The sequence below is a fragment of the Strigops habroptila genome, chromosome 14 (assembly GCF_004027225.2).
Source record: "Strigops habroptila isolate Jane chromosome 14, bStrHab1.2.pri, whole genome shotgun sequence".
In the NCBI taxonomy this organism is placed as follows: Eukaryota; Metazoa; Chordata; class Aves; order Psittaciformes; family Psittacidae; genus Strigops; species Strigops habroptila.
The window spans coordinates 12,537,620-12,550,541 of NC_044290.2; the positions used below are offsets into that span (position 1 = coordinate 12,537,620).

Consider the following 12,922-nt stretch of genomic DNA (forward strand, 5'->3'; position numbering starts at 1 on the left):
GCCCCGCTCCCCGTCCCGCTCCGCTCCCGGTCCCGCCACGCCCCGCCCCGCCCCGCTCCCCGTCCCGCTCCCGGTCCCGCCCCGCCCCGGTCCCGCCCCGCCCCGCGCCGCGCACGGACCCGGCGGTGCCGGCACTTGGTTTATTGGAAAAGTACAAAGTGGTTCCCGGGGCGCGGCTCCCACCGAGCCCCCGCTCGCCCGCCCAGGCCCAGCCCGGGCCCGGCCCCGGCCCCGCCGCAGCCCCGCCCTGCTCCCCGCCGAGCGCCGCCTCAGCCCATCGTGGTGGCCCCGAAGAGTTCCACCAGGTCCTGGTACTCGGGGTCGATGAGGTCCGATGGCTTCTCGCCGGTGTCGGTGGTGGCCTCCGGGCTGGCCCCGAGGGAGATGAGGTACCTGCAGGAGACGGGGGCTGATCCCGGGGCCACCCCGAGCCCCCGCCGAGGGCCCGGGCAGCGCACAGGAGGAGGCGCCGGAGCCCGCTGCAGCCCCGCCGCTGTCGGTCCGGTGCTCGGGGCTCTGCCGGGCCCGATGGGGAGCTCCCTCCTCACCTGGCGATGTCGGCGTAGCCATCGCTGCAGGCCATGTGCAGGGGCGTCCACCCGTTCTCATCTCTCTGGTGGATGTCGGCGCCGTATTTAACCAGGAGCTTGACACAGTCCAGGTTCCCAGTGAGCACAGCTTCATGGAGGGCTGCCATGCCTGGAAGGAGAGGACTTGTTAGCCTTAGGCTGGGGCAGGAGGCTTAGAGCTGAGCTTACAAGTGTCCACAGTCCGGGAAAGACAGGGGCAGCAAACCCACGTTATCAGGGAGATGACTCTGGGGAAAGGAAGAGACTGAGGAAGCAAGAGGAGCTGCTGCAGGTTTCTGTTCCCGTTCCACACAAAGTTTTGGAAGCTCGTCATGGAGCAAGTACTGAAGCAATCAGCATGGACAGGAGAAAGCTTGGGGTCATTTGAGACCTTGTCTCCATGGCCATGTGACAGCAGAAGCCGAAGCCAAGCACAAGAAAGGGACAAACCTGCGTTCTGCACCGGGTATTGTGGATCACAGCATTCCATGAACGGTTGCTAGCGAGGCTGGGTGCAAACACAGCACAATGCCTTCCCACAGACAAAACTGCTGCGAGTCCACAGACCCAGACGCACAGAGAGGACAGCGTTTGTGAGAAACGGACAGAGCAGGAGCACATGCTCCAGACGGGGTGGAAGGCAGGAGCCTCACAGTCCCATGCAGGGCTCCACATTCCAGCCTGTGCCCACTGCTGCTTGCCTAGGTCCCACCACACTGTAGGTCCCCATCGTGCCTTGAAGGGACGCAGGGGCCAAGCTCGCCCCTTCCCGCAGCAGACACTGGCCACGCTGCTGGGGTGAGATGTTGGGGCACTGGCATGGGGCTCTCTTGGGCCCTGCTTGGCAATGCTGGGGCACTGCTCCTCACTGGGGAGGAATGCGACTTGGTTCTAACCCGTCACCCAGCTGACGGTGGCCACGTCCCAGCTTTGGCCGCACGGCTCTGTCTGTGCCGCCGCAGATTCCAGCTCTGCCGGCCCCGGCAGCACTCACCGGAGGGGTAGATGGTGTCCAGCGCCACCTTCCTGGCACGTATGAACCTGCCCACCTGCTCCAGGTCCCCCTGCCTGATGTGGTCCTGAAAGACGATGTCATTGGGGAAGTGCACGGTGCGTGCAGCTCTCAGTCTCTGCCTGTACCGACTGTACCGCGGCATCGAGGCCGGGTAATAGTCCTTCATGCCGGCAGCAGCCCTCAGGTGGTGCGGAGGGAGAGGACCCGCGCGCTGCTCAGTGCTCGGCCCTGCCGCCCACTGCCCTCCAAGTGCTGATTTTCCTCTTCTGCGTGTCAGGTCCCTCCTCACCAGTGGCGTGCCAGCAGCTGGGGTTCCTCGCACCCGTCCCGTGTCCCCAGTGGGTCGGATCCTCCTCGCCGCGGGGCTCTCCCTACCCTGCCATGCGGGACGCAGGAGGCAGTGCTGGGCACACGCGCTTCCCGCAGGCCCTTGGCCCAGGACTGATGGTTCTGCCCCGGTGCTGTGTTTTAAAGGCTCCCGCGGGCTATTTTGGGGACATGCAGCTCATGCTCTTTGCCACGACACTTCGTAATCGAGCCGCCCGGGCCAGCAGCCGCTTTTGGGCAGAAGCGGGTGTCTCATCTTACCACCCACCTGTCCATGTCCCCATCCAAGGGGTGAGACCTGCTCTTGCTTTTGCATGGAAAGCCCTTCAGAGGAGCCCAAGGGCCCGAAAACAGGACTTCCCAGCAGCAATCCCTCACACACAGACATGCGTGCCGGGGAAAAGGCACAAGCACGAGCACCAATGAGGGGAACCAGCAGACGTGTCAGAGCTGTGGTGCCAAATACATTCAGAGCTAAGTCACTCTCCCGTAGCTGCATCAGACAAGTTGAAAGGAGCAGAATGAGCTGTGCTGCCCAGCACAGCAGTGAGGCAGCATACAGCTAACAGGGATCAGCACCAGCATGTTGGAGCACAGCGGTGCCACCAGTGCTCCTGATGGAGGTGCAGAACCAGAAGCCCATAATGCCAGTCCACAGTGTTCAATGTCCTACTTAACGTGAGGGCAGGCTGCTGCAGGACTGCCTGAGAACAGCTGAAGAACAGCACCACCACCAGACACTTCTGCATTCGCTACCCTCCAGCTGTAGCTGTCAAAACCAACCGGCTACTACAGAGGAATCCTTCAGCTTCACCAAGGGTTCAAGCAACTGCTGCCCTGCGCTTTTCCCCATCACAGTTCAGTCATTTCAGATACACAAGCACATTGTGCTCTCTGTTGTGCCGATGGGCCTGTCCATGCAGGCGTGTCAGGAGCCACAGAGCTCCCATTCTGCCACTGCAGCAGCTCGGGCACACGCCAGAGAACCGCCTGCACTTGTTTATCTGCTGGCAAACACATCGATCTCTGTGCTGAGCATCCCTGCTCAGAGTTACTGCAGACAGAACACCACCAGCCTGAGCGAGCTGCTTTTAGCCTCCTTTCTTGGAACAGCAATTAGCTGTGTACACAGGGTGACTGACAGAGTCCTGCTCTACCACGAGGAGCCTTGGTGCATGAGAAGAGCCCCCTCCTCAGCCCCAGCACTGCTGTGCCAGAGGCCTGTGCAGACCATGCCATAGCCCTGCTGCAGGGAACCACAGGAGGAGGCTGCAGCTGCAGACACACATGGAACATGCTCCTGTTCTACCACCCCAAGCACCCACATTCAGTGGCAGACACCCATAGCCGCACGAGTTGCCCTCCAGCCTCACCCTGCCCTCCTCTGTGACATTTATAGCATATTTACTTACAAAAATACTTCCAGCAGTAAGTGACTGGTTTGGAAATAGCAGCGCAGCTCACAGGTCATGTGAGCCTGAGCAGCACTGCTGCAGGCAGCCCCAGGTCCCCCCGCAGGCAGATTCCTTGGTTAACAGCTCAAGAGCAGCGAGGTCCAGCTGGCCCAAGCCCCTGTCTGATCACTGCTAATAAAGCAGGTTTAATCTGGACAGGACATGGCCAGCCTGAAGTTCTCTTCCTTTACAGATGACACAGTACAAGTGTCTTTAGATTAAGTCACCAGAAGGCACCTACAAAAATGGAAGTGTGTGAAAGTTCCATTTCTTTCAAAACTGTGGCTAGAGAGAGTTTTGAGAAAGCCAATACCCACACACTGCTCGGGCAGAGTCCCTCGAGCACCACCCTAGAGCTCCGATCCTCCTACAGGGCAGGTTCAAGTACACTCATGCCATACAAAGACAGAGACAGAGTAGTATTAAAATCTCAACTTTATTTGGCCAACAAATTCAGTTCCAATGTTATTGTAGCAGAATGCCAAGAACGAGCCTGATGCAGCTCAGGCCTCTGAGGCACTCCCCCGTGCAAGTTCCTCCCCAAACCCCGGTAACTGCAAATGTCCTGTTTGATCCGGCTCATCAGACCCTCCCGCACCACCCCCCTGGTCAACCCCCTCTAAATAATGCATGGAAAGTGATTGCAAAGTCTTGCATTTGATCAAAGGATGGCAGCAGAGCCAGGGCTCGCCTGCACTGGCGAGCGCTCACCTCTACCCCCGAGCCTGCCACAGCCAGTGCACAGTATTCCACCCTTCCAGGTGATCAGAATAGTCATCTCCAAGTGTCTTAAAGCAGAAGGGAAAGGAAACATCTGGCCAGCATGAAGAGAAGCACCTGCATACAGACCTCTCACCAGGCCACCATCAGCCTACTGCCTACCTACACTGAAGGCCAATTCCAGGGAAGAGCTGCTGAGAGCATTAAGGACCCTGCCAGGTGCAGAAATCAGCTACAGGCTTTAGTTTTAAAGAAAACAAGGAAAAAAGCTTTCTTGGGAGATGTTAGTGGCAAAGCTCCAGGATGTTGAGCCACCGAGCTCGTGCTGCGGCTCCACAATCAGCTTCTGCCCAGAAGAACAGAATACTTCAAACAAAGCTGTGTACAAAAAAAGTACATCCCGATAAGGAGGAGCGCAGCAGGGCCAGCTCCCCGGTGACAGATCCCTTCTCAAAAGCCAAAAAGAAAAGAGTCAAGTGTACAGACAAGTGAGGGGAAAAGTGTTACTTTAAAAGCCAATCCCTGGATTTCCAGTCATTCACCTTCTGCTTTAAATCTCAATGGTTCTGACTCGCTGGGCTGCGTACCAGCAGCCAATTTAGTGTCTGATTTTTTTGGGTGATGTCGATCAGCCTTCTCTTTACAATTCATCCTTCTGCATTTTCTGCTCATCATCATCACCCTCCTCAAGGTCTGCTTCTTCATCCGTCTCCAGGTCCTCCAAATCCTGTAACGGGTTACAGACAGCTGCTGGTTTCTGGCGCACTGGGCAGATCCAAACCCAAGCACAGAACAGTACATCTGATCTGTTCACTGTTCTCCGCTGCCATGTTAAACACCCAGAGACTTCCACCAAGAGCTCTGAATTTGGGACATTAAGGATTAGAAACCTCTGGAAGCTGGTACCTCACTTGTAACAGCCTCCACCCCAACTAGCTACACAGCACAGTAATGTGCATCGCACTGCTCAAGTTTCAAGTGCTGAGCAGGAGTTCTCAGTAAAGAACAAGCCCTCAAAGTACTCCAGCAGTTTGCACAACAGCCAGAGACAGCCTGTGCACATTTACAGCTTCACCATCAACTGTTTCCACATGTTTGTGTTTAGGCCTCTGAGGGACATCTATTTCACACCCAACTGAAGTGTTGCCAATAAAAGGTGTCATTTACAGGTCACTGGCAGCCAGGCTGCAACTGATTGGTCACACTTGATGCTGGTGAACATTCTGATCACCAGCAATACCCCTTCCTGCCACAGAACCACCCAGGATTTTATTTAGGACATAGGATAGAGGCCCAGCACCAGGTCTGACCCACGCTCCCCATTCTGAATGCCCAGAATTACCACCACATTCACATTACTCACATCATCAGCTGCTGCCCCATCCTGACCTCCGCTCTCCAAGAATTTCTTGAAGCCTTCCAGCGTCCTCTCCCCATTGTAGTCAATTACCTACACAGGGCAAAACATCAGGATAATGGTTATGGGCACCTACAGAACCACAGCCCTGGGGAGGAGAATTCTCTGAGCAACAGTCAACATGCCAAGCAAAAGGGAATTTAAAAATTCACCTTCACCCATATGAGACGAAGGAAAACAGCTCAGGCACTAGACTTCAGAGATCACTGCGAGGAAAGAATAGCCTGCAGATGAGCACACTGTCCTCTGTGCTCCCTCTTTTCCCCATTCCCACCCCCACCAAACTCCTTCCTACAGCCCAGCTCCCACAAAGGGTCTCTGATGTCCTGTAGACTTGATGTGTTCCATTGTTCCATCCCGACAGAGTGGAAAGCCCTCCCAAAGGCTCGTCCAAGCCAGCTCCAGCAGGCAGCTAAGCATTGCTAGTGCTCCCTCGTTACACCTCCCAAGTCAGCTGCCTCCTTACATTTCTGCCAGAGCCTGCAGGGAAGAACTTGAGTGTGGGGAAGCTGTGGATTTTCACTGCCTCTACTTCATTGGCTGTGGAATCCATCTTGGCAATGACAATGTTCTCATGATCCCTGTAGGTCTCTCCCAGCTTGTCCCAGATCGGAGCCAGCTGCTTACAGTGACCACACCAGGGGGCATCTGTTAATTACAGAAACCCAGTTAGCACCAGCAGCCTAATGAGTGACCTCCAGCCCCCCCAAGCCCCCACACAGACAGTTCACACGCATCTTTTCAGCCAGGGCACTCCCTTTGTGGCTTAGATCCTGCAGGATGCTTCCTCCCTAATCCTGGTCATGTGGAATTTTGGTACTCCTTTCATGCCAGTTACTTGGAATCAGTTGCTGAAAGATACTCACAGAACTCCACAAAGACATTCTTATTCTCATCAAAAGCAACTTCTTCAAAGTTCTTCCCAACTAGAACTTTGACAGGCTGCTTGTCCCAGTCATCAGGAAGATCTTGACTCATCAGGTGGGGCTGGAATAAGAAGTGAAATTCAGAGATAGCCACGCAGCTGCCCGGAATGCACATGCAATCACATCCTGGAAACCCCGAGCTTAACCACCCGCCTCAGCACCCCAGTCACAGGCTGTGAGCAAGCACTGAAGCAGCCACTTCCTCTTCTCTTACATAAAGTCTCCTCCCATCCCGAGCCAGTGGGAATATCAGGTGCTGCTGTGCAGAGAACTGCCACCGAGCTCCATAGGAAGGAAGCGATATTGCTGTCATTCCCACAGGACTGAGTTTCACCAAACAGTCCTCTCTGGCATAAGCTGCATAGAGCTTCCTCCAGGGATGAGAGCTGAAGGCTCTGAACTGTGCTGCACAAGTTCACACCTTCCACAGATTGCTGGCAGCTCCGACTGCACTCGGGTGCCAGCTCCCTGTCCCGCAGCCTTCATGCCCTGGTCGTTTTGCCTTTCCTTTCCCAGCACAAAGCCCACTGGATATCCTGTGCAGAGCTGCAGCGACTTTCTCCAAGTGCCTCACAGCTCCCCACAGGGAGCATTCATTCATGCTCACTTCACCAGCAGGCCCCACCAGCAGGCCCCACCAGCAGCACTTCTCTTCCTTGCCTTGATTTTGCCCTCCAGGAACTTATTGCAGAACTCTTTGATCTTGTCAGCTGTGAGGTCATCTGAGTCCGGTTTGTATTTGGTCATCTCCTCCTCCAGGGTGATCAGGCGCACAGCTGGACATTCTTCCTTCTTCAGGCCAAAGAACTCCAAAATCCTTTGGTTGTCGCTGTGGTCACTGTCTATGAAGATGAAGAGGATCTTTGGAGGAAAAAGTCAAAGGCAGTTGGTGAAGACGAGCACCTCTTGGCTAACAACACAGCACACACACTCCCACAGGCAGTGGCTGAAGTGATCCCTCCTCCTTCTCCAAGCCCATGAAGAGAGCACCCTGCCAGAGCACAAACGCTGGAGCTGCAGCACTTCAAGCAGCACGGGCACAGACCTGGCCCTGACTTAAGGGCTGGGTCAGATTTACACCCACAAGAAGGAAAGTCGGGAGTTAACTGCTATTGCCTCAGCAGTTGTGCAAGCCAGTGACTCAGCCACCTTTACCATGAGGCACAGGTAGAGTGAGAGCTGCTGCAAGCCCTGCCCCACAGCTGTGAAGTGGATGCAGACAGACAGTGCTGCACTTCTCTGCAGGAGGCGGCCACTTCACTCATAAAGCAAGAAACCCATCTCACCTTCCCTTTGAAGCTCCCAGCTGCACTCTTGAAGTTGTCGAGCTTCTCTTGATAGTCAGACACGCTTTTTGGCAAGAACAGCAGGATGTGAGTCTTGATCTCCCCTCCAAAGATTTTAGGAGCAGTCTGAGGAGTAGAAAATAAACTTTATTTCTGGAAGAGGCAAACTGGTATCATGACCAGCTTGGCTCTGCTATTCTGACTAGGCCACAGGAGCCTCCAGATTAAAGAAGGGCTTTGAACAGAAGCTTTGACTCCACTCCCTTGTGTTCTCCACACTCCTCCTTAACCCCAAACTAGTGTCAGCTCCAAGATAACACACAACTTGCAATTTAAGCTTTGTTATATTCATGCGGTAGCAATGGGAAGAGGCCTTGCCGTGTATCTAGAGACCAACCTGTTCAGTGAACTCTATGACCAGAGGCAACGAATTGGACTTGATGAAGTTCAGTAAATTATCTTTTGTGAGATCCCCTTCAAAGTTGTTGCGGCCTTCATCAAACTGCAAAACCAGAGATTCTTGCATTAGAACACTTCAGATCCCACGGAGATCACACCAGAGTCACTGCCCCAGCAGATCTCAGCTGCACTTGTTCAGAGCAGACTCCTGGCTCTTAACAAAGTCACCACGTGTTCACACAACATCCAGATCAAGGTGCTCATGTTCCTGGCAAGCAAAGCCTTAGCTCACCCCCCAGCAGCAAAAGGTGAGCAGCTACGAGACAGTCACAGCTTAACCTTGGCACGGCTCCGCACACGCATGCAGCAACATGCGGAACGGGTCCAAGGACTTGAGCAGCTGCCTCAGCTTTGTGGAGGCATCGGGCGGAGCAGCGAGCAGCTCCCGGGGCACAGGCAGCTTCTGCTGCAGGAACCAGCCACACCAGAGCAGACACAGACTTGAACCAGTGCTATGAGAAGTGTGACAGCTGAGCCCACGGCCACTGCACGGAGCAGCATTGACTCAGCTCCACGGGGTTGTTCCAGTCTGTTGTTAGAGACAAGGGCACCTGTTTAACATGGGCCAGGAGAGGTGCCAGCGCCCGGTTTAGAGCAGGGCATCACCTGCAGCCCTGGGCAGGGTTCTCAGAAGCTCCCTGGCAGCCCAGGAAGGGAACAGCTGTGGAGGCCCATCAAGGTTAAAGAGGATGTGCAGGGACAGGGCAGCCCCGTGCCTGGGCAGCGCCGAGGTACTGGCACAGCAAGAGCCCGGGCTCAGATAACCTCCTGCTGGAGGAAGCAGTGCGGTGTCAGCGGAGGAGCTGAGCAACACCCTCCACATTGGAGATCAACTCTGTAAACACTTCAGAGTGTTCTGAAGGCGCTAAGGCGACGTTCAGCAGTTGTTCAAGGGTCTTTGCAAGTCTGGACAGCTTCCACAGGGAGCAAGAGAATGACTCGCCAGCAAACCCAACCAGCTGCCAGAGTCCAAACACAGAACTGTTGGTAGAATAAACTGTTTCTTATGCCCTGGTGTTGTCAGCATTGGTGCTCATTTCCACCTTGGTTTGGGTGGAATGCCCCTTATTGGGGTAAAGGACCCCTTAATGTGACAGACTTATCTGAGAGTTCTCATGACGTGGCACCAAAACAGGACCAGGGAGGCAGTGTTCACAGGCTGGAACACATCTCACCTCCTCCACGCCGAGCGGAGCGCTCCTGCAGCGCCCAGCAGCTCCTGAACTGCCCTTTGGACCACGGCTCCTCCCACCCCCCCACACCTGACAGTCACCGGGCGCAGAACTGCTTTTCGTTCCAAATGCACCCACAAGCCAAAGCTGAGAGAAGCCCTGCAAGCAGCAACCTCAGCGCTGGCATGAGCGGAGCACACAGGAAGGTCACTTACAGAGAGCTACACGTAAGAGCAAGATACAGGCAGTGAGTCAGCCAGGAACAAAATGCTCCAAGCTGCAAAGCCCTGGTGTCCTGAACCCGACAGCAGGTAATTTACTTGCACCCTCAGCCACAGTGAGGGGCCCCTGACCAAGAGCTGAAGTCTACAAGCTTCTAGCACGATAACTGCAAATTCAGGTGTATTGGAATCAAACATGCTATTTTAGCTGAACAAAGACTGACAGAGGAATTTATTCAACTCCTCAACCTGTCTTAAGTCAAACTGGTCAGACCAATGACTGATTACAGATTTAGTAAGTCTGAAGCCAAAGCAGCTTTGTCCCACCCCACCACACCCATGTGTGTGGTACCACGAAGTCTAAGAAACTTCTCCTTGTCTTCTCCAAGCTAGAAATTCATCCCAGTGACTTGGATTTTGATAGTAAAAGGCACGAGTAAGTTTATTTCTGCCTCTGTAGATGACCAGATCCCCCTGCATGTAATCCAACCGCCCCAGCTTAGTCAGCTGGAGCTGCAAATCCTCTTAGGAACTCCACTGGAATCACTGACTTCCCGTGGAACCCACAGTGCTGCCAGACACAGAATAACTCCTGGCTGCAGCCTCGACTGCCTACAGCAGAGGTCGATCTCGAGTACGAGTTAAAGCAGCTCTACTAAGCCACAAGCAAAGATGGAGCAACTCGGTGCTGCTCTGCTGGAGACCTCACTGCCCACAGCCACCAGTGTTTTAAAGATCGTGCTCTTACTGCACTGCAGCCACAGCCGAGAAACAGGGAACTGAGTGAAGCAACAGCCTGGACCCAGAGCCCAGCAGCTCTGGGAGGGCCAGGAGCCACTGAGGCTTCCCTCTGCCTATGGCAGGCTCCGCTCCTCTGCCCCTGCCCAGCTCCGAGGTTTGGAACCAGCCAGACTGACAGCACAGGATCCTCTATGGATCCATCCAGGGCTGCCTTATTTGAGCCTAACTAATTAGAGAAGGTAAGAAGAGGCAGAGGACTCAAGTGTGGTGCTCTTGCCCTGGACCAACCAGTACCTTCTTGAAGAGGACCACGCCATCCTTGCTAAGCTCATACTTGGTGAAGACATCAGCACTGGAGGAAATCCCAAAAGGAATGTCATCCACAGCCTCTGCTGCCAACAAGAACTCCTTTGCAGCCTCTGATGCTGAATCCTGGAGAACAGAGAGAAGTGTCTCAGATGGGACACACCAAAGCACAGCAGGAACATCCCAGGGCTCACCTGCCAGAGAACTGGAAGATCAAGTAGGGCAGGACAGCACAGGGAGAGCCTCCCCCTGCTCCGGGGCCCAGGTAACAGCTTCCCGGATGGAAGCACAAACCCTACCTTGAAGAAGCCGATCACAACCACGTCACTGGACTCCACCAGCGCCTCCGCGGCAGCAGCATCACCCAGGGTGGCCGCGGCCGGGCCCGTGCGTTTCTTCAGCCAACTGACGATGTCATCTGCTTCCCGGCCAGCTGCGGGGACAGGAGCACCCGCTCGCTTCTGTGCCCCGGCTCACACCGACCCCCCGGGCTCTGGGATCGGCTGCTCAGAGTAGCCCCGGGGTCAGCGGAACCAAGATAGCATTTACACAGCTCCCTTCCTTTCCCTCCCAGTGTGATTAAACTGGTCCCCAATGGGTAAGTCAAGGTACAAGGGGCTCCCCAGAATCCGTCCTTCCCTTGCTTCCCGCCCAAGCACGTTCTTAAACTTTGACCAGTGCGACCACACTTCAACAGGAGCAGGTTTTCCATGCGAGTGCATCACCTTTCCCTTTCCAACTGAGTACTCGGGGTGTTAGCTCACTGCCCAGCACAAGGTTTGGTTTAGCTGGATTCTGCTGCTCTTGGTCTTCCTCACAGCTCTGGTTTACATCCCGCGTTTCCTTTTCCCAACCACTTGAGCTTTTATTCCAGTTCTGGGAGCTTCATTACCCAAGTAAAGCCAAGCTGAGCCACAGCCCGGGCCCGGACAGCTCTGCTTTCCTACACAAACCCAACCCGTCTTCACCTCACACCAGGGATGTCCCCAGCTCCAGGGCAGGACCCTGCAGCAGCAGCCCCGTTCCCACCGCCCAGCACAGCACCCACTGAGCGGCGCCGCAGTGGACCTTGTCCAGGCGCAGCAGCGCTCCCGGAGCGCGGGGCCGCGGACACGGACCCGGCGCCACGTCGCCGCCCTCTGCTCCCGGCTCACCCGTGTACTCCTTGGGAGCGGCCTTGTCGCCGTTCCTGAAGAACTTGATGGTGGGGTACCCGCGCACGCCGAACTGCTGCGCCAGCTCCGCCTCCTCCGTGGCGTCCACCTTGGCCAGCCGGATCTCCGAGCCCTCCGCCTTCAGCTTCGCCGCCGCCTTCGCGTACTCGGGCGCCAGCGCTTTGCAGTGCCCGCACCACGGCGCGTCTGCGGGACGCGGCGTCAGCGCCGGCGGGTCCCGCTCCCGGGAACGGCCCCCCCGCTCCCGCGGCCTCCCCCGCCCCCCGCCCGGCCCGGCCCCCCCCCTCCGGGAGCCCCGATCCCGGCGCCCCCCCGCCCGGACCGCTCCCCCACCCCCCGCCCCGTCCCGGCGCTCACAGAACTCGACGAGCAGGTACCGGTGCTCCGCCAGCGCCTGCTCGAAGCTCGCCGCGCGCAGCACGAGGACCCCGTCCTCCTCCTCGGGGCCGGCGGCGCGCGCGGGCGGCAGCAGGAGGCAGAGCAACGCCGCGAGCGCGCGCAGCCCCGCCATAGCGCTGATGGCGTCGGGACGGGCCGGGACGAGCGGCCGCGGCGCCGCCTCCGCCTTATAAACCCGTACCCCCCCCCGCCCCGGCCGCCACCGCCCGCCATTGGCTGCGCCGAGCCGCGCCGCCGCCGCCCGTCATTGGCCCGGCCCGCCAGCTCCGGCCGTCGCGCAGCTCCTATTGGTCAGCGAGCCGGACACGCCCCCCCGCCCGCCACCGCGGGTTGGCTGCCGGCCGCGCTCCCCTCCCGCGGGCCGCCATTGGCCCCTTCCCCCGCTGCGTCACCCGCGGTGGGTCGGCGCTACCGCCTCGCGCGGCCGCGTGCCCTCGAACGTGGCACTGGGGCGGCCCCGGCGGCGCGCACTGCGCCTGCGCGCGGCCAGGCGCGCGTGGTACATTCTGACTGGGCCGCGGCCGCCGGCCTTTGACCCGACCCGGAAGTGAAACTCGGCACTTCTGGCGCCCGCGGAAGGAAAGTCCGCGCGGCACGTGACGTCGCGGGACACGTCACAGCGCGCGAGGGGCGTGGCCGGGCACCCCCCCGCGCGGTTCCCGGGCCGGGCCCTTCGGCCGCAGCCGCCCCCCGCCCCCCCCCCCCGGAGCCTCTCGCCGCCGCTCGGTCCCTTCC

At 57.4% G+C, this 12,922-nt stretch overlaps 2 protein-coding genes across 2 annotated transcripts; both read right to left on the reverse strand.

The window, feature by feature from the left end:
- Positions 1-127: 127 nt before the first annotated feature.
- PPP1R27 (protein phosphatase 1 regulatory subunit 27) lies at positions 128-12,913 on the reverse strand. Its single transcript, XM_030506044.1, has 4 exons — positions 12,905-12,913; positions 1,564-1,893; positions 549-699; positions 128-393 (listed from the first exon to the last, which is right to left on the reverse strand). Exons 2-4 carry the CDS (start codon positions 1,748-1,750, stop codon positions 270-272), a joined length of 462 nt encoding a protein of 153 aa, XP_030361904.1. The 5' UTR covers positions 1,751-1,893; positions 12,905-12,913; the 3' UTR covers positions 128-269.
- On the reverse strand, positions 3,783-12,381 carry P4HB (prolyl 4-hydroxylase subunit beta). Its single transcript, XM_030506035.1, has 11 exons — positions 12,146-12,381; positions 11,768-11,974; positions 10,913-11,046; positions 10,602-10,739; positions 8,112-8,216; positions 7,715-7,840; positions 7,089-7,289; positions 6,369-6,489; positions 5,969-6,150; positions 5,449-5,535; positions 3,783-4,812 (listed from the first exon to the last, which is right to left on the reverse strand). The coding sequence occupies exons 1-11, from the start codon at positions 12,297-12,299 to the stop codon at positions 4,726-4,728; spliced, it is 1,542 nt and encodes a 513-aa protein (XP_030361895.1). The 5' UTR covers positions 12,300-12,381; the 3' UTR covers positions 3,783-4,725.
- Positions 12,914-12,922: the final 9 nt, after the last annotated feature.

Coding starts and splice junctions, on each gene's coding strand:
- PPP1R27 (XM_030506044.1), bottom strand. CDS start 1,750: ATGAAGGACTATTACCCGGCCTCGATGCCGCGGTACAGTCGGTACAGG. Junction 700..1,563: donor GGACACCATCTACCCCTCCG/GTGAGTGCTGCC, acceptor CTCTCCTTCCAG/GCATGGCAGCCCTCCATGAA. Junction 394..548: donor GGCTACGCCGACATCGCCAG/GTGAGGAGGGAG, acceptor CGTCTCCTGCAG/GTACCTCATCTCCCTCGGGG.
- P4HB (XM_030506035.1), bottom strand. CDS start 12,299: ATGGCGGGGCTGCGCGCGCTCGCGGCGTTGCTCTGCCTCCTGCTGCCG. Junction 7,841..8,111: donor TCATAGAGTTCACTGAACAG/GTTGGTCTCTAG, acceptor TCTACTCCTCAG/ACTGCTCCTAAAATCTTTGG. Junction 6,490..7,088: donor TCCTGGAGGGCAAAATCAAG/GCAAGGAAGAGA, acceptor TTCTTATTCCAG/CCCCACCTGATGAGTCAAGA.